The following is a 19,886-nucleotide window of genomic DNA, read 5'->3' on the forward strand; positions in this document are numbered from 1 at the left end:
ATGCTCTAACCATGTTAGTAACTTTTCTGTAATACCATAGGCTCTTGACTTGGGAAGTAGCCTCATGTGTGTCACCTTGTCAAAGTCTTTATGAAAATCCAAATATACAACATCCACTGCATCCCCTTTATCTATTCTACCTGTAATCTCCTCAAAGATTTCCAACGGGTTGTCAGACAAGATTTTCTGTTAAGGAAACCATATCAACTTTATCCTATCTTGTCCTTGACATTGCAATGTTTCAGTCTTCCAGAACCATTCCAGAATCTAGTGATTCTTGAAAAATCATTACTGATGCCTTCACAATCTCTTCAGCCACCTCTTACAGAATACTGGGGTGTACACCATCCCTGGGGATTTCCAAGTGTCTTATCTACCTCCAGACCTTTCAGTTTCCTAAGAACCTTCTCTCTAGTAATGGTGACTTCATGACCCCTGACACCTGGAACTCCCACCATTCTGCTAGTGTCTTCCACAGTAAAGACTAATGCAAAATACTTACTCAGTTCTTCTGCCATTTCCTTGTCTCCCATTATTAGTTCTCCAGCATCGTTTTCCAGTGGTCCGATATCCACTCTTGCTTCTCTTTTACACTTTATGTATCTGAAGAAACTTTTTGTATCCTGTTTAATATTATTGGCTAGCTTACTTTCGTATTCCATCTTTACATTAGTGACATTTTTAGTTGCCTTCTGTTGGTATTTAAAAGCTGCCCAATCTCCTATCCTTTGCAATAAATTTTGGTTTTGACGTCCTTTGTTAGCGATAGTTGTGTCATCTTGCCTTTAGAATACTCCTTCCTCTTTGGGATGTAAGTATCCTGTGCCTTCTGAATTGCTTCCAGAAATTCCAGCCATTGCTTCTCTGCCATTATCCCTGCCAGTGTTCTTTTTGAATCAATTCTGGCCAACTCCTATCTGACTCCTCTGTGTTTTCCTTTACTCCACTGTAATACTGATACATCTGACTTTAGCTTCTGCTCAAATTTCAGGGTGAATCGATCATATTATGATCACTTGCCCCTAAAGATTCTTTTACTTTAAGCTCTAATCAATTCTGGTTCATTGAACAATAGCTGATCCCCTAGTGGGCTCAATCATGAGCTGCTCTTAAAAGCCATTATGTAGGCATTCTAGAAATTCCCCCTCTTGGAATCCCACACCAACCTGATTTTCCCAACCTACCTGCATATTGAAATCCCCCATGATTATTGTAACATTGCCCTTTTGGCATGCATTTTCTATCTCCTATTGTAATTTGTAGACTACATCCTTGCTGTTGTTTGAAGTCTGTATATAACTCCTATCAGGGTCTTTTTATCCTTGCAGTTCCTTAGCTCTGTCCACAACAAATCACACTTTCTGACCCTGTGTCACCTCTTTCTAATGATTTAATTTCTTTTTTTAACCAACAAAGCCACACCACCCTCTCTGCCTTCCTGCCTGTCCTTTCAATACAATGTGTATCCTTGGACATTAAGCTCCCAGCTAAATTCTTCTTTCAGCCATGATTCAGTGATGCCTACAACATCATACTTGCCAATCTGTAACTGTGCTAAAAGTTCATTGACCTTGTTTCGTATACTCTACGCGTTCAGGTATAACACCTTTAATCCTATATTCACCTTTTTTGATTTTGTCCACCTTTTACGTTGCAACTGGTCCTCTAGACTGCAATTTTGCCCTATAACCAGCCTCTCCTTGCCAGCAGTCTCACCACAGATTGTTTCTGTTTGTAAAAACCAGCCATCTCATTTTCTGCACTGTCACTCTGGTTCTCATCCCCCTGCCAAATTAGTTTAAACCCACCCAAACAACAGTAGCCAACCTGCCTGCAAGGATATTGAACCCCCTTGGGTTCAGGTGCAGTCTGTCCTTCTTGTACAGCTCCTACTTTCCTTAGAAGAGATCCCAATATTCCATAAATCTGAACAACTTCACCTTAGCTGGTACACCTGCTAAATCATCCTGTTCTTGCCCTCGCTAGCAGGTGGCACAGTTTGCAATCCAGAAATTACTACACTGTAGGTCCTGTTTCTCAACTTTCTACCTAGCTTCCTGAATCTCTCTTCAGGACCTCCTCACCTTGTGTACCTATGTCATTGGTGCCAATATGTACCAAGACTTCTGGATGCTGACCCTCGCCCTCGAGGATGCCATGGGCATGATTCGAGACATTCCTGTTCCCGGTACCAGGGAGGCATCATTCCATCCGGGTGTGTCTGTTGCACTCACAGAACCTTGTCTCTATCCTTTTGATTAAGAAATCTCCTCTCAACACTGCAGTCCTCTTCACTTTTCTGCTTTTCTGAGCCACAACACTAGACTCTGTGCCAGAGACACGGTCACTGTGGCTTCCCGCCCTTCCCCGATAGGTCATCCCCGTCAATGGTATCTAAAGTTATATACTTATTATTGAGGGGAATGGCCACAGGTGTACTCTGCACTGGCTGTGCATTTGCCCTCCTCCTCCTGACAGTCTCCCAGTTACCTGTCTCCTGCAGTCTACGGGTGACTACCTCCCTGTTGCTCCTGCCTATCACCTCCTCATTCTCCTGTATGAGTTGAAGGTCATCCAGCTGCAGCTCCATCCTGAGCATGTTCTCTCAGGAGCTGCAGCTCGGTGCACGTGGTGCAGATGAGTTTACCTGGGAGACTGGAGGTCTCCCAGACTTCTCACATCCCACACACAGTACAAGACACTGCCCCGGAGCCATTCCCACTGTACTATGCACTAATCAAATGAGGAATGAACAGATAACTGCACAGACGGTAACTTACAAGATAACCTACCTCACCCAAGCCTGATCTTGCCTCAGCTTGATAATAACTATGCAGACCAACATTCCATTGGCTTTGTTCTACAGAGGGTGGGATGGTAGAATCGTTGTTGGTGTAACATTATGACAGCGCCAGTGGTCTGGGTTCAATCCTATCACTGTGTAAGGAGTTGGTATGTTCTCCTTGTGACCACATGCGTTTCCTCCTGGTGCTTCGGTTTTATCCCATATTGCAAACACATCCAGATCAGTAAGTTAATTGGTCACGAGTATAAATGGCAGGTGTGGGCTCGTTAGGCCAGAAGAGCCTGTTCTCATGCTAAATAATCACTTCTAAATAATAAAATTTAATTGGACCAATTAAGCATCAGTTCTGTGAAGTTTCAGTTCCACTCATACCTATTTCAGCACAAGTCCCTGTATAATTATGGTTAGTTTACCCACCTGATTTTCTGTTTATCTGGGTTGATAATTTCTTTGCGTCTCCAGAATCAGATTCAAGCTTTTTATCACCGACATGTGTCATGAAATTTATTAAATTTGTTCATGGGTTCAATGTTCATTTAGGAATCATATGGCAGAGGGGAAGAAGCTGTTTCTGAATTGCTGAGTGTGTGCCTTCAGGCTTCTGTACCTCCTCCTTAGATGGTACAGGTCCACAATCTCTTATCCAAAATCCTTGGGGCCAGTTGCATTTCAGATTTCAGAATTTTTCGGATTTCGGAAAATTGATAATTATATTGATAATTAACCTGTCTCAGTGCGGGTGGACTTTAGGACCCGAGGGAGCTCCGGACCTATGCACATCCTCCCGTATACTTTAAGTCATCTCTAGATTACTTATAATACCTAATACAATGTAAATGCTATGTTATTAGTTGTTATACTGTATTGTTCAGGGAATAATGACAAGAAAAAAGTCTGTACATGCTCAAACAATGAGCGCTGGAGAGAGAACTGTGTTTTCCCGATCCGCGCTCTTTTACAAATACTATTACGATTTATTTATAGAGTAATATACTGATAAATGAAATAGTGGGATAATTATAGACCATAAATACACTAGTACATTTTATTTCCAACAAAAACATTCAATAAAACATAAAAATATACAGCTTCAAACTGAGTAAACTGCCATAATCTCTTGCTCACTGATAAATACACGTTATTCAAGATCAGCAATTAACTGATCACACATTTTCAACATATCGTCATCAGCCTTGTTAATGTTTTTCTAGCAACGTAGCACCAGTACAAAGCTGTTTCATCAGCATTGTAAATTTGTTCAGGGCTAAGGTTTTCATCAGATATTACCTTGGCAAATTTGTCAATGTAATTTTCAGCTGCTTCATGATCAGCAGAAGCTTTTTCACCACAGATTTCCAGATATTTTACACCATGACACTTCTTAAATTACTGCAGCCAACCCTCTGAATATTTTCTGCGTTATTGATAATGATAGATGCTTCCTTCTCTTTTTCTCATTGTTACCCATAGGGTTATCTGCAGCTGTTTTTGACATTTTCACAGTGAAATTAAATACAAAGTCAACAGTGAACACAAAATACCAGTAAACAGCAAATCCACATGTAACCCATACGAGCACTGAGCCTCAACTGATGTCTGGCGGCCTCTGCTAGTGCTGCCACGTCACACCTGAGTGATGTCAGCTGTTGGCGCGCCAAGCAAGCCTTGTTACGACACGCTCCACGCTGCACAAAAAAACCTTTGGTTTTTGGAGCTTTTCGGATTTCAGAATTTTGAATAAGGGATTGTGGACCTGTAACAATGAGAAGGGGGCATGTCTTGGGTGGTGGGGTCCTTAATGATGGACACTGCCTTTCTGAGACATCACTCCGTGAAGATGTCTTGGATACTACAGAGGTTGGTACCCAAGATGGAGCTGACTAATTTTACAACTTTCTGTAACTTTTTTCACTAATATGTATTAGCTCCCCCATACCAGACAGTGATGCAGCCTGTCAGAATGCTCTCCGCAGCAAATCTGTAGAAGCTTTTGAGTGTTTTATTTGACAAGCCAAAGCTCTTCAAACTCCTAATGGAATATAGCTGCTGCCTTGCCTTTTTTTTAATAGCTGCATCGATATGTTGGGACCAGGTTAGATCCTCAGAGACCTTGACACCCAGAAACTTGAAACTGCTCACTCTCTCCACTTCTGATCCCTCAATGAGGATCCCTTCTTAAAGTCTACAATCAGCTCTTTTGTCTTGCAGACGATGAATGCTATGTTGTGGATGCAACACCATTCAACTAGCTAGTATATCTCGCTCCTGTATGCCCGCTCATCTCCATTTGAGATTCTCCCAACGATGATTATATCATCAGCAAATTTTATAGATGACATTTGAGCTATACCATTGATTCTGTCTTATAACACTGTGTGCAAATTTTGCTGTTTTGCATTGGGCCTGCGTTTATGTTGTTGTAATTGAGCAACATTGCCCATTACAGCTCTGAGCGTAGGGACACTTAGATCCTTTCTTTCACACACAACACAAAATCACTGGTGGAGTTAAGCCATAGATGAGAGAGAATCTGCAGATGCTGGAAATCTAAGCAACACACAGAATGCTAGAGGAAATCAGCATCTATGGAAAAGAGTAAACAGTCGACGCTTTGGGCCAAGACCCTTCAGCAGTCCTGCTAAAGGGTCTCGGCCTGAATGTCGACTGTACTTTTTCCCATGGATGTTGCCTGGCCTGCTGAATTCCTCCAAAAGTTTGTGTGAGTTAAGCCATAGCTAAGGTTTACAGTGAAGTATCTGTGGGTTTATAGTTAGCTCATGACCATTTATTTTCAAATGTGTTTTGAAGTATCATTGCAACATGTCACTGTATCCATAGATATCAAAGTAACAATTATTGTGTTAAAAATTAAAACAAAATGCTGGAGCTTGAAATCTGGAACAAAAGCAGAAAATCCCAGAATAAATGCAGCAGGTCAGGCAGTATCTCTGGAGAAGAATAAACAGTCGACAAACAGGAGATGAATGGTCTTGGCCATTGTCTTTGACTGGAAGGAGAGATGTGAGTTGATTTTCAGTGTGAGACAAGGAGAGAGGGAGACAGTGTCTGAGATGAAGTATGTCAATTGCCACTGGTTATGAGCACGTGTATTTCTTGGTCTGTATGATGACTTGTTAACAATAATATAGTGAAGTGTGCCTGTCAGCTAGATTTGCATGAGTGGGACATGAAAAACTGAGCCAGTGTTATCAGAAAATGTTGTTAAATCTAAGCAGATCAGGAACATTCTGTTGACAGAAAAAGATCTATCATTCAGTCCTGATGCAGATTTTCAAACTGAAACATTGACAGTTCACTTCCCTTGCTCGACCTGCAGTTCCTCCAGCAGGTCTTTGTGGCTCCAGATTCCAGCATCTGCAATCTCTTCTGGTTCAGTTTAACACTTCTGATGAGCAAACCTTAGTCAGACCTGAGAAAAAGAAAAATAAGTTGGTCTGGGTCGCAGTGAAATCAAGGGAATATTCTAAATTATCTTGACTATTATTTAAGTATTTTCCAATTTATTTCTAATTACCCCTACATGAGGTTGAAATATGACTGTTAGGATGTTCACTTTTCTGAGAATGAGTAGCTCCATCAGCCTTAAAGATGAGAATGTGATCCTTTCCCCTTCTAGGGTCAGTCTCGACGGGTGCTAGTGGACATACGGTCAGTTCAAGATTCTGGGACATTGCCATTAATTGCTGAGGAAGTGTTGTCTATTGCTGTGGGATGTGTCAAAACGAGACCTGCAAGAACTCAGAAATATCAAGATGCCCACTTGGTAAGAGGCTACTGCAAGTAACAATAATATTAAGTTTATGAAATATAGATGGTCACAGAAATACACAACATTGGATTCAAATATCATTGTCAAAAAAACAACTGTTTATCGACCTTAACAGTACTTGATAAATTTAGACTTTGAGATGGAAGATCTCAGTTGACTTCGTGACAAGAGTAATGTTATAACTAAAACAATCATTGTAAATGTTGTTTCATTTGATACCTCTGCTGCTGAATTTGTTCTTGCCTTGATCTTGATTCTGATTGCAATCTGTGAATGTCAAGACCATCTGCCATGATTAACTGTAACAAATTAGTTTTGCATTTAAGTTTGAAAACTAACTCATTCTTTGAGCTATAATTTGAACATATTGATCTTATAACTTTATCCTAGATTGCTTATTCAAGCAATAAGAATGCATACCTCAGATATACTAACAATCCTTTGAAATTTCATTTTGTTTTAAGCAGGAAGAAGATGATGATATGGACAGTTACCAGGTATAGATTGTTTGTTTATAAATTCTATTTTTTGTTGCCTTCATTGGAAGTGTTTTTTTATTGTCACATGTACCGAGATACAGTGTAAAGCTTACCATATTCCTAGAATACCACAGCACAGAAAATGGCCATTCTGCCCATTAATCTGCTTAGTCCCATTGATCTGCACCCAGACCATAGACTACATGGAGTGCATTACATAGCTGGACCACAGACATTATGCAGGAATATTACATAGACATAGTAACATCCTTTATGTAAAAATACCCTAATGATCTCTTGCGTGTTGTTCATCCAGATCATCCAAAGTAAAAACAATAACAGAATGTAGAATAAAATTTAACAACTTTACAGGAAGTGCAGTTAAGCAATAAGATGCAAGGTCATAACCAAGTAGATTGTGAGGACAAGAGTCATCTGCAGCTACATCAGTCCCCTACAATCTCTCAGTTTCAATTACAAAATTCAATTTTATTTATCTTGAGAGACAGGAGGGTAATCCCAGTGAGCCTGCACCGTCCAATTACACCCATGTCCAATTAACCTACTAACCTATACATCTTTGAATGGGGGAGGAAACCCATGTGGTCACGGAGAAGAACGTACAAACTCCTTATAGACAGTGACGGGAAACTATCCTTACAAGGAGAGACTGTAAAATTCATGTACTTAAGGAGATCTTAAAGACTTTTTTTTGCAAAGGGTGATTAATCTGTGGAATATGCTGTCAGAGGTGGTTGAATTAGATTCAATGACTGCATTTAACAGACATTTAGACAAACTCTTAAATGGACAGAGTTTGTAAAGGTACGGTCCTAATCCAGGGAGATGGCATTAATGCAGATGGGCAAAAAGGACAGCATAGATGTGGTGTTTTTGTGCCTCACAACTCTATGTATGACACCATTAAGATAGGCTTTCCTTCTTTTTGCAGGAGAGAGATTTGGAGAAGCTCCGTCGGAAGTGGTTGAGTACTTTGACAAAGAGACAGGAATACCTTGACAAGCAGCTCCAGAAACTCAATAGTAAACCTAGTAAGCGAAGTAATTTTTAATAACTGGTCTATTTCAATTAAAACCTAAACACAAGAGATACTGCAGATGCTGGAAATGTAGAGCAACACACACAAGATGCTGGAAGAACTCGGCAGGTCAGGCAGCATCTATGAAAATGAATAAACAGTCAATGTTTCGAGCCAAGACCCTTCTTCAGGACTGGAAAGGAAGCTGGAGCATGCCCGAATGAAAAGGTGGGGGGAAGAAGGACTAACTGGAAAGTGATAGGTGAAGCCACATGGGTGGGAAAGGTAAAGGACTAGGGAAGATGAAATTTGATGGGAGAAAGGGGAGGTTCTAGGAGAAGGTGATAGGCAGGTGAGGGGAAGAGGTAAGAGGCCAGAGAAGGGAGAGGGAAAATTTTTGGACCCTACCTAGATAGAATATGAGGTGAAGCTCCTCCACCTGAGAGTGGCCTCATCATATCAAAAGAGGCAGCCGTGGACTGATATGGGGGAATGGGAGTGGGGATAGGAATTAAAATGGTTGGCCACTGGGAAATTCTGCTTTTGGTGGACAGAGCAGAGGTGCTCAATAAAGTGGTCCCCCAATTTTTGTTAGGTCTCACCAATGTAGAGGAGGCCACATTGGGAGCACCAGGTACAATAGACGACCCCCAACAGATTTACAGGTGCAGTGTTGCTTCACCTGGAAGGACTCGATCACAATTTTTTATTACTTTACAATTTATAGATTAAATGTTTAATTTAGTCAGTCCAATTCTTGCTGATGAGTTCATCTCCCTGAGGTCACATGAAAGGTTATCATCTGTGATCAGTGAACATGAACGGCAGCAGAAAGTTCCTCAGTGTATTACGGCTGGTGATTTTGTTCCCTCCTTACCCAATATCCAGACCACTGGCTCTACCATTCTTTTGCAGAATATGCTTGCAAGGGAAGACTATAAAGTTTGATGTCGACTATACTCCTCTCCATAGACACTGCCCGACCTGTTGAGTTCATCCAACATTCTGTGTGTGTTGCTGTGGATTTCCAGCATCTGCAGAATCTCTTGTGTATAAGACTGTAAAGTTCTTGCATTTCGAAAGTACATGAAGTAATCAAACAGTGAAATACGGAAGATGCTGCCTAATCCTGCGAAGCAGGCAGCCCATCTGCGTTTGGTTTCTTCGATAAAGTTGTCGGACTGAATTGGAAGAAGTGCAAGTGAACCTGTGCCTCACCGAGTGTTTTGCACCCTGGCTAGCAGGAAGGGGCAAGGAGAAGGCAGTCGGTGCTGTGAGAAGAGAAATGTGCTTTGGTGGAGATTTGAAGAGTGAACCAGGAGTTGCAGAGGAAAAGTCCATTCTGTCTGCTGAAGTGGGAGAGGAACGGAATGCCTCAGCACGTTGGCACCGTTGGCATTGATTTAGTATTGTAAAGGTTTGAGAGCAACAGGGAAAGAAATGAGCAGGTATGTTTAGAAGCAACATCAGCAATAGTGGAGGGAAGCCATGGTTATGAAGGTAGGAAGACTTCACGGAAGTAGGAAGACGTCACAGAAGAAATGAATAGATGTGTTTAAAAGCGTCATCAGCAATAATAGAGAGAAGCCATAGTTATAAAGGTAGGAAGGCGTCACAGAAGAAATGAACAGGTGTGTTTAAAAGTGTCATCAGCAGTAGTGGAGGGAAGCCATGATTATGAAGGTAGGAAGACGTTACGGAAGTACAGTAGAGAAATTGTCACCATTTGAAGAGATTTGACAAATGTGGAGAAACTGGTTGAATTGAATCCTTGTAGGAAGCAGGCAGGGTGAGAGGTGTGGTCAGGAGAGCAATGGGAATGTGTGTGCTTGTATCCATGTGAATTTCAGAGGATAGTGAACTTAGATTATCGTTTGTGTCTGCGTGTTGAGTGGGTGGGAGGAAGGAGAGGGGCTCCTGTTGCCATTGTTGTATTGTAGTTGTGGCTTGTGTTGTTCTGAACATTGTGGGCATGCTACGTGGGCACTGGAATGTGTGGCAACACTTACAAATTGCCTCTCAGCACATCCTAAAGAACCATAAGACATAGGAGCAGAATTAGGCCACTCAGTCCATCGAGTCTGCTCTGACATTCCATCATGCCTGGTTTATTATCCCTCTCAACCCCATTCACCTGCCTTCTCATGACTTTTAATGCCCTGACCAACCAAGAAGCTATAAATATACTCAAATATACTCTGCTTTAAATATACTCAAAGACTTAGCCTCCACAGCTGTCCATGACAATAAATTTGCACAGATTCACCACCTTCTGGAAGAAATTTCTTCTCATCACTGTTTTAAGTGGATGTCCCTTTATTCTGAGGTTGTGCCCTCTGATCTTAGACTCACCCACTACAGGAAACATCCTCCCCACATCCACTCTGTCTAGGCCTTTCAATATTCCATAGGTTGCAATGAGGTTCCCTTCCCCCCCCCCCCCCCCCACTCATTCCTTTAAACTCCAGTGGGTACAGGCCCAAAGCCATCAAACGCTCCTCATATGCTAACCCATTCATTCACGGAATCATTCTCATGAACCTCCTCTGGACCCTTTCCAATGTCAGCACATTTTTTTTTAAATAAGGGGCCCAAAACTGCTCGTAATACTCTGGTCTGACCAATGCCTTCCAAATAAGTCTTAGCATCACATCCTTGCTCTTATATTATTGTCCCCTAGAAATGAATGTTAACATTGCATTTGCCTTCCTTACCACTGACTCAAGCTGCAAGTTAATGTTTAGAGAATCCTGTACAGAACAAGAGTACTTCCAAATCCCTTTGCGCCCCTGATTTTAGAATTTTCCCCTTTTTAGTGAAGTTGAGATATCTTCTACCAAAGTGCATGGTACACTATATTCCATCTGCCACTTCTCTGCCCATTCTCACAATCTGTCTGTTCTTCTGCAAACACCCTGCTTCCTCAACACCGCCTGCCCCTCCACCTCTCTTTTTTTCACCTGCAAACTTGACCACAAAACCATCAATTATTTCATATAACATGAAAGAGGCAGTCCCAATACCAACCACTGTGGAACACCACTAGTCTCTGGCACCCAACCAGAAAAGTCTCCCTTTATTCCCACACTTTGCCTCCTGCCAGTCAGCCAATCTTTTATCCATGACAGTATCTTTCCTGTAATACCATTGACTCTTATCTTGTTAAACAGTCTCACGTGTGGCACGTTATCAAAGTACTTCTGGAAATCCTAGTAAACAACATCACTGACTCCCCTTTGTCTATCCAGCCTGCTATTTCCTTAAGGAATTTCAACAGGTTTGTCAGGCAAGATTTTTCTTTAAGGAAAGCATGCTGATTTTGGGCTGCTTTATCGTGCACCTCCAAGTATCCCAAAATCTTATCCTTAATAATCAACTCCAACATCTTCCCAACCACTGAAGTCAGACTAACTGGCCTATGATTTCCTTTCTACTGCCTCCCTCCCTTCTTGAAGAATGGAATGACATTTGCAATTTTCCATTCTTCTAGAAACATTCCAGAATCTAGTGCTTCTTGAAAGTTCATCACTAATGCCTCCACAATTTCTTCAGCTACCTCTTTCAGAACCCTGGGGTGTGGTCCATCTGGTCCAGGTGACTTAACTACCTTCAGACCTTTTAGCTGCTCAAGCACATTCTCCTCAATAATGGCAACTACTCTCTTCTGTCCCTGACACTCTAGCATTCTGCTAGTGTCTACCACGCAAAGTACGAATTGTGTTCTTCTGCCTTTTCTTAGTCCTCCATTACTACCTCTCCAGAGTCATTTTGCAGTGGTCCAATGTTCACTCTTGTTTCTTTTACTCTTTGTGTCCAAAAAAGCTTTAGGTATCCTCTTTTATATTATTAGCTAGCTTATCTTCGTGTTTCATCTTTTTGCTCCTTATTTTTTTTTAGTTGCCTTCTGATGGTTTTTAAAAGCTTCCCAATCCTCTACTTTCCAACTAATTTTTGCTATATTATATGCCCTGTCTTTTGTTTTTATGTTGTCTTTGTCTTCCCTTGTCACCCATAGTTGCCTCATCCTCTTGTTTAGGAAACTTTTTTTCATCTTTGGGATGAATCTGCTACGCCTTCTGAATTGCCCCTAGAAACTCCCAGCTGTGGCTGCTCTGCCATTATCCCTGCTAGTGTTCCCTTCCAATGCTGGAGTTGTGTTGGTTGTTACTGCAAACAATGTATTTCACTTTTTTTTTGTTCAAATTATTCCTCCCCATTTTTATTTCCTGTATATTTTCCCAGATGTAAGGCTTTATTGGACAAGTTGTGATGTTTTCCTTTCTGGGTTTGTAGCTCATGCAGTCCCCTAATATATTCTGCATTTCCCTCTAAAGTATTCTGATCACCTGTCCACTTCCCACTTGGTTTGTAGTTCATGTAGTAGTCCCCTAATACATTCTGCATTTCCCTCCAGAGTATTCTGATCATCTGTCCTGTTCCATACTCAGTTTGTAGAATATGAATTGGAAGGTGTAACTGATCTCAGTGGCCTGTGTCTTACAGATAAGTCTGAGGATGATGCGGATCGTGAGGCGCAGTTGCTGGAACGAAGGTTGACTCTGACAGAAGAGAGGAATGCAGTCATGGTCCCAACAGCTGGGAGTGGAATCCCAGGCTCCCCGGCAAAATGGTTTGTCCCAGAAACATTTTCAAAGAATTTTGTTTGTTTGAAAGTTAACTTCCAAGTATTGGCTTGACGTTGTTCTTTTGACTTCCATTGAATATAAGGTCATGAGGTAACTGGAACAATTAGCTGAATATGTACTAATAACAGCAGAGGATGCTGGCTAGCTTCCATATGACAGGTGGCAACTACAGAGAAAGAAAAATAGTCAGTATTTCAGATTTGTTCTGATGAAGAGTTATTATCTGAAAACCTTTTCCCTTTTTCTCTTCTTCAATCAGTTGTATTTGCTTGGCTATTGTAAGTGGAGGAATAACTTTTCAATGTTGCAAATTTTACGTTTAAAGTATCCTGACTTGTTTCTTTGAAAAATAACTTGGAAAATTAACATTTTTCTTAAAACTTATAAATAATTAGTTATGGGTCAAATTTATTTTCCTCACGTTGAACCTTGAAGCTAGATGCTTAAGAACATAGGACATTAGATCACAGTTCAGTCTCTTCGCCCCACAATGCTGTGCCAACCTTTTAACCTACTCCCAAGATCAAGCTAACCCTTCCCTCCTACATAACCCTCCATTTTTCTATTATCCATGTGTCTATCTAAGAATCTATTAAGTCTCTAATGTATCTTCCTCTGCCACTACCCCTCCACACACCCAGCACTTCATGTGAAGGAAAAAACCTATCTCTGACAGCCCACCCCCCCATGCTTCCCTTCATTCACTATAAAATTATTCCCCTCATATTCGCCTTTTCCACCCTGGAAAACATCTCTGACTATCCACTCAATCTGTGCCTCTTATCATCTTGTACATCTCCATCAAGTCATCTTTCATCCTCCTTCCCTCCAAAGAGAGAAGCTGTAGCTCACTCAACCTTTCCTCATAAGACATGCTTTCTAATCCAGGCAGCATCCTGCTAAATCTCCTCTTCACCCACTCTAAAGCTTCTGCATCCTTCCTATGAGGAAGTGATCAGAACTAAACAGAATACTCCAAATGTGGTTTTACCAGGGTTCATTAAGGTTGTCATAGCTGGGGGTGGGGGTAGTGGGGATAAGCTTTCACTACCCATTAAATGATCCTGCTGGCATACATCTCAAATAGTTCTGACAATTAAGTCCGGCTCCTAGCCTTCACATGAGACTTAGCTACTGACAGGAGAAGGGGTAAAGGCAGGTTATTGGCGCTTTAAAACCAGTCACTCTGGGCAGATGGGACTTAGCAGCCATGGTTGGCAGCTCATCCAGTAGAAGGAAAGTTCTGATATCGAACCTCTGTTACCCACTCATGGGGAAGGCTTCAGGAGTAAAAACTCCAAGGAAAAACCTGGAGCTGGAGTCACTAAGGCAGTTCTACACTGAATTCAGTGCTGACTGGTGATCCCTACGATGCTGCTGGTGCCAAACTGTATTGGTTTCTGCTGTTCCTTTGGATTCGTTAGCTGCAAGCAAAGGGGCAGCCTGCTGCATGGGAAACGGCCTGCTCTCCATGTGGTGTTGCCTTGGCTTGCGTATCGACTGAGGGCGCTGCACCAGCAATATGGGATGCAACATCCATGGTTGACCCTGACCAATGAAGGGCCTTGAATAGGTCTAATCAGGGTTTTATAGAGCTGCAACGTTATCTTGCGGCTTTTGAACTCAATCCCCTGACTAATGAAGGTCAACACCCGGTTCACTTTCTTAACAGCCCTTTAAAGAAATTGTTAATTACTTATGTATTTCTGTGAAAATTTGTAGATTTTACTGCATTTAACGTTGATGTGCCTTTTGTTGCAGGAGCCCGGCTGCTGGAATGGAAACACATGTTCCTGTTGTTTTTCTTGATTTAAACAGTAAGTCCTTGCCACTGACACATAAAACAAGACAAATTAATTCAAAAATGGTAGCTTGCATCAAGTCAGTGAGCACTCTTTTAAATTTTTTTGGCAAGTAATCTGCTTTTATGGGCAAATGTGTAGAACTTGCTGGAATTAATGAGTTGAGGACATTAATTTTCATTTTTCTAGATTCCAGTCACTGTTTATATTCTATTTTAGGCATGGTAATTTAAGAATGGGCTCTGGAAATTAGATTGGTTCCAAAGCATGAGGAAATCTTGAAAATTCCAAGTTCTTACTCCAATCCTTAGTGTTTTTTTTTCCATGAACTACTGGAAAAATGCTTAAAATTTTCCTCAGGCTTGTGCCAGGGGGAATTTGACTTCAGACTTTTTTTCCTACTGAGGCATTTCCAAAATTAATATTTCCTGAGCTAATTTCTCCCGTCACCCACGGGGCAGGGGTGCACTCAGTTTTCTTCTTGGTCTCAAATGCCATTTGCACGAAGTCAACTTCTTCATTCCTTTAAAGGAATGGGAAGAAGGCATAGAGTGATAGCACAGAACGGTCCATTCCACCCAACTCATCCTTGCCAAGTAATTATCTGGTCCTACTGGCCAATATCCCTCTATTTTTCCTATCCATGTACATGTCTTTTAAGTGTTGTAATTGCATGAGCCTCAAGCAACTTGTTTCATATTTTCACCACGTTCTGTGTGAACAAATTGCCCCTTAAGTCCCTTTTGAATCTTTCCACTCTCCTTAAATCTGTGTCCTCTAGTTCTTGATTCCCTTACTCTGGGGGAAATAGTCTGTGATCATCTCCCTTTCTCTGCTGTATATAATTTTACATGCTTTTCTAAGGCATTGAAAAGCTCCCGTCTGGAAAATGCTACAGGGCTATGAAAATGACAACTGCACACCATTTTGAAAGTTTCTTCCCCCGGGCAGTTAATCTGATCAGCCATTCTATTCAGTCCCCACCCACCCCCCCATCAATTACATCAGTCACTATAAACACTATAACCCATGTTCTATAATGCTGTTTACATTGCAAGTACAGTACGTGCTGGTATTCACATTTTTATTTCATATTTATGCTTTAACCTCTAATTCTATTTTAATATAGTTCTTTATTCTTCATTGTTGAACGTGTTTTGTTGTATGTCACGCCAACACACTGCAACAAATCCCTAATGCACATAAATGTATATGGTGAATAAAATAGATCCGTGATCAAGCCAGTGCCCAAGTCCTTTAGTGTGTAAGCAGGTAGACTAGTTCTGAATTCTGGACAGGAAAGAGGAGTGGCATTAATTGAGGGATGATATAGCTATCAATATAAAAGGCAAACTTATTGTTCCTAATAGACCTCGTGCTTCTAACTTAGCTGTTGATTATTTGTGCTGTATCTCTGTTTCTCTCTGCTCTTTCTTGTACCCACCTTTAGCAAATGACTTCAGCTCCCAGGAAGATCTGGATGGACCGGAGCCTGGTGGTCTGGATGCCAGCCTTATAGATGAAGATGTCGATGAAATTTTAGAACTGCAAATTGCAAAGCATCATGATACAGAGGTGATGTAACTTTATAGCACCTTCAAAATGCTGAACCTTTTGTGTTCATCATGTAACCTCATGATTTGAAATTGAAGTACTCCTCAAGACGTGGAAGAAAGTTAGACTGCAGGCAGTAAAAGGCAGGAAACTTGAGGGATTAGGGAACGCTGGAGGAGAATCATGACGTTGACATTAACAGTTGGAATCAAAAGGGAAAAGGAATCATTTGGTTTTGTGATGTGTAGAACCAAGTTTTGGTTTTATTTCAGAAAGAGAATTTTATGGCAGTTGGAGGTTGTTTTTCATTGTTATGGACCATAGATAAATACAAACCCCATTTCCAGAAAAGTTGGGATATTTTCCAAAATGCAATAAAAACAAAAATCTGTGATATGTTAATTCACGTGATCCTTTATTTAACTGACAAAAGTACAAAGAAAAGATTTTCAATAGTTTTACTGACCAACTTAATTGTATTTTGTAAACATACACAAATTTAGAATTTGATGGCTGCAACACACTCAACAAAAGTTGGGACAGAGGTATGTTTACCATTGTGTTACATCACCTTTCCTTTTAATAACACTTTTTAATCGTTTTGGAACTGAGGATACTAATTGTAGTAGATTTGCAATTGGAAATTTTGTCCATTCTTGCTTGATATAAGACTTCAGCTGCTCAACAGTCCGTGGTCTCCGTTGTCTGATTCTCCTCTTCATGATGCGCCATACACTTTCAATAGGAGATAGATCTGGACTGGCAGCAGGCCAGCCAAGCACACGCACTCTGTGTCTACAAAGCCGCGCTGTTGTAGCCCATGCAGAATGTGGTCTGGCATTGTCCTGCTGAAATAAGCATGGACGTCCCGGGAAGAGATGTCACCTTGATGGCAACATATGTCTCTCTAAGATCCTAATATATGCCTCAGAGTCAATGGTACCTTCACATACATGCAACTCACCCATGCCGTGGGCACTGATGCACCCCCATACCATCACAGATGCTGGCTTTTGCACCTTTCGCTGATAACAATCAGGATGGTCGTTTTCATCTTTGGCACGGAGAACTCGACGCCCGTTTTTTCCGAAAACTAGCTAAAATGTGGACTCATCTGACCACAGCACACGGTTCCACAGTCTTTTGGTCCATCTGAGATGAGCTCGGGCCCAGAGAACTCGCCGGCGTTTCTGCATAGAGTTGATGTATGGCTTCCTCCTTGCGTAATACAGTTTCAAGTTGCATTTCTGGATGCAGCGATGGACTGTGTTGAGTGACAGTGGTTTTCTGAAGTACTCCGGAGCCCAGGTGACTATAATTGTCACAGTTGCATGACGGTTTCTTAGGCAGTGCCGCCTGAGGGCTCAGAGATCACGCGCTTTCAACAGTCGTTTCCGACCTTGCCCTTTACGCACTGAGATGTCTCTGAATTCTCTGAATCTTTTCACAATATTATGTACTGCAGATGTTAAAAGACCTAAATTCTCTGCAATCTTGCGTTGAGAAATGTTCCTTTTGAACTGACTAACAATTCTCTCACGAATTTTAGCACAAAGGGGTGAGCCATGACCCATCCTTGCTTGCAAAGACTGAGCCTTTGATGGACGCTACTTTTATACCCAGTCATGATACCTCACCTGCTACCAATTAGCCTGCTTAATGTGGAGTCTTCCAAACCGGTGTTACTTGAATATTCTGTGCACTTTTCAATCATTTTAAATCTGTCCCAACTTTTGTTGCGTGTGTTGCAGCCATCAAATTCTAAGTTTGTGTATGTTTACAAAATACAATTAAGTTGATCAGTAAAACTATTGAAAATCTTTTCTTCGTACTTTTGTCAGTTAAATAAAGGTTCATGTGAATTAACGTATCACAGATTTTTGTTTTTATTGCATTTTGGAAAATATCCCAACTTTTCTGGAAATGGGGTTTGTAGATACTTTATTGATCCCAAAGGAAATTACAGTGTCACAGTAGCATTACAAGTGCACAGATATACAAATATACAAATATTAGAAGAGAAGTAAGAAAGAATAAAAAATAAGTTACCTCAAACAGTCTAACAGAGGGGGTCATCACTTCCCGGGCTGTAGGTTGACTCATTATAGAGCCTAATGACCAAGGGTAAGAATGACCTCATTTAGTGCTCTTTGGAGCAGTGCAGTTGTCGTAGTCTTTTACTAAAAGAATTGACAGGGTTTTCCGTAGGGTCCTGCAGTGTGCCCAGTTTGACTCCTATGTTTACAGACATTTTTAATCCTTTTGTCTCCCTGTAAAGCCTCCTGCTTCAAATTATCCACCATTGTCCCTGTACCAAAAAGACCAAGGTAATATGCCTGAACGACTGGCATCCTGTCACACTCACCTCAATAATAAGCAAATGCTTTGAGAGGCTGGTCAAGGATTACATCTGCAGCATGTTACCACCCAAACTGGACCCCCTACAATTCACCTACCGACACAACCGATCGACAGATGACTCAATAGCCACTGCTCTGCATACTGTCCTTAGACGTCTGGAGAAGAAGGATGCTTATGTGAGAATGCTGTTCTTGGACTACAGTTCAGCATTCAACACCATAGTTCCATCCAGGCTCGACAAGAAGTTCAGAGACCTCGGCTTTGACCCTACCTTTGTGCAGCTGGATCCTGGACTTCCTGTCAGATTGCCAGCAGGTTGTAAGAGTGGGCTTCCTCACCTCCACCCCTCTGACTCTCAATACAGGAGCCCCTCAGGGCTGCGTACTGTGTCCCCTCCTTTACTCCCTGTATACCCATGACTGTATCGCCACCCACAGCTCCAATTTTCTAATTAAATTTGCCGATGACACTACATTGATTGGCCTTATCTCAAACAGTAACGAGGTGGCCTACAGGGAAGAAGTCACCTCTCTGACACAGTGGTGTCAAGAAAACAACCTCTCCCTCAATGTCGCAAAAACAAATGAGCTGGTTGTGGATTACAGGAGGAATGGAGACGGGCTAACCCCTATTGACATCAATAGATCTGGGGTGGAGAGTAAACAGCTTCAAGTTCCTTGGCATCCACATCACTGAGGACCTCGTGGTCTACTCACCAGCCATGTAGTGAAAAAGACACAACAGCACTTCTTTCATGTCAGACCATTGAGGAAGTTTGGTATGGGCCCCCAACTCCTAAGAACTTTCTACAGGGGCACAATTGAGAGCATCCTGCCTGGCTTCATCACTGCCTGGTATGGGAACTGTACATTCCTTAATCGCAGGACTCTGCAGAGAGTGGTGCGGACAGCCCAGTGCATCTGTAGTTGTGAACTTCCCATGATTCAGGACATTTACAGTGGCAGGTGTGTAAAAAGGATCATTGGGGATCGAGGTCATCCCAACCACGAACTATTCCAGCTGCTATCATCTGGGAAGCAGTACCACAGCATAAAAGCCAGGATAGCTTCTTCCACCAGGCTATCAGACTGATGAACTCACGCTGATTTGAGTGTACTCTATATTACATTGACTGTTCTATTTATTATAAATTACTATGATTGCACATTTAGATAGAGTTGTAATGTAAAGATTTTTACTCCTCATGAATATGAAGGATGTAAGAAATAAAGTCAATTCAATTCAATTCAATAATAGAGCCAGCCTTTCTGATCGGTTTATTGAGCCTGTTGGTGTCACTCATGATGATGCCATTGCCCCAGCACACCACTGCATAAAAGATTGTACATGTCCATATGAAAATAATTACAAAACCAATCACAGAGACTAAATTTTTCTTTTAAATTGTA

General features: G+C 41.5%; 1 protein-coding gene across 2 annotated transcripts in view; it reads left to right on the top strand.

Moving 5' to 3' along the window:
• LOC140201542 (kinesin-like protein KIF13B) overlaps window positions 1-19,886 on the top strand; it is a 271,092-nt gene that overhangs the window by 207,962 nt on the left and 43,244 nt on the right. The window contains exons 25-30 of one of the 2 annotated variants that reach the window (XM_072265811.1): window positions 6,444-6,590; window positions 7,061-7,093; window positions 8,028-8,127; window positions 12,618-12,744; window positions 14,522-14,577; window positions 16,013-16,137. In XM_072265811.1, the coding sequence (XP_072121912.1) occupies window positions 6,444-6,590; window positions 7,061-7,093; window positions 8,028-8,127; window positions 12,618-12,744; window positions 14,522-14,577; window positions 16,013-16,137 (588 nt within the window). The remainder of the gene's footprint in view (window positions 1-6,443; window positions 6,591-7,060; window positions 7,094-8,027; window positions 8,128-12,617; window positions 12,745-14,521; window positions 14,578-16,012; window positions 16,138-19,886) is intronic. The other variant, XM_072265812.1, reaches the window with a different exon arrangement.

The sequence above is a fragment of the Mobula birostris genome, chromosome 8 (genome assembly GCF_030028105.1).
Source record: "Mobula birostris isolate sMobBir1 chromosome 8, sMobBir1.hap1, whole genome shotgun sequence".
Taxonomy (NCBI): Eukaryota; Metazoa; Chordata; class Chondrichthyes; order Myliobatiformes; family Myliobatidae; genus Mobula; species Mobula birostris.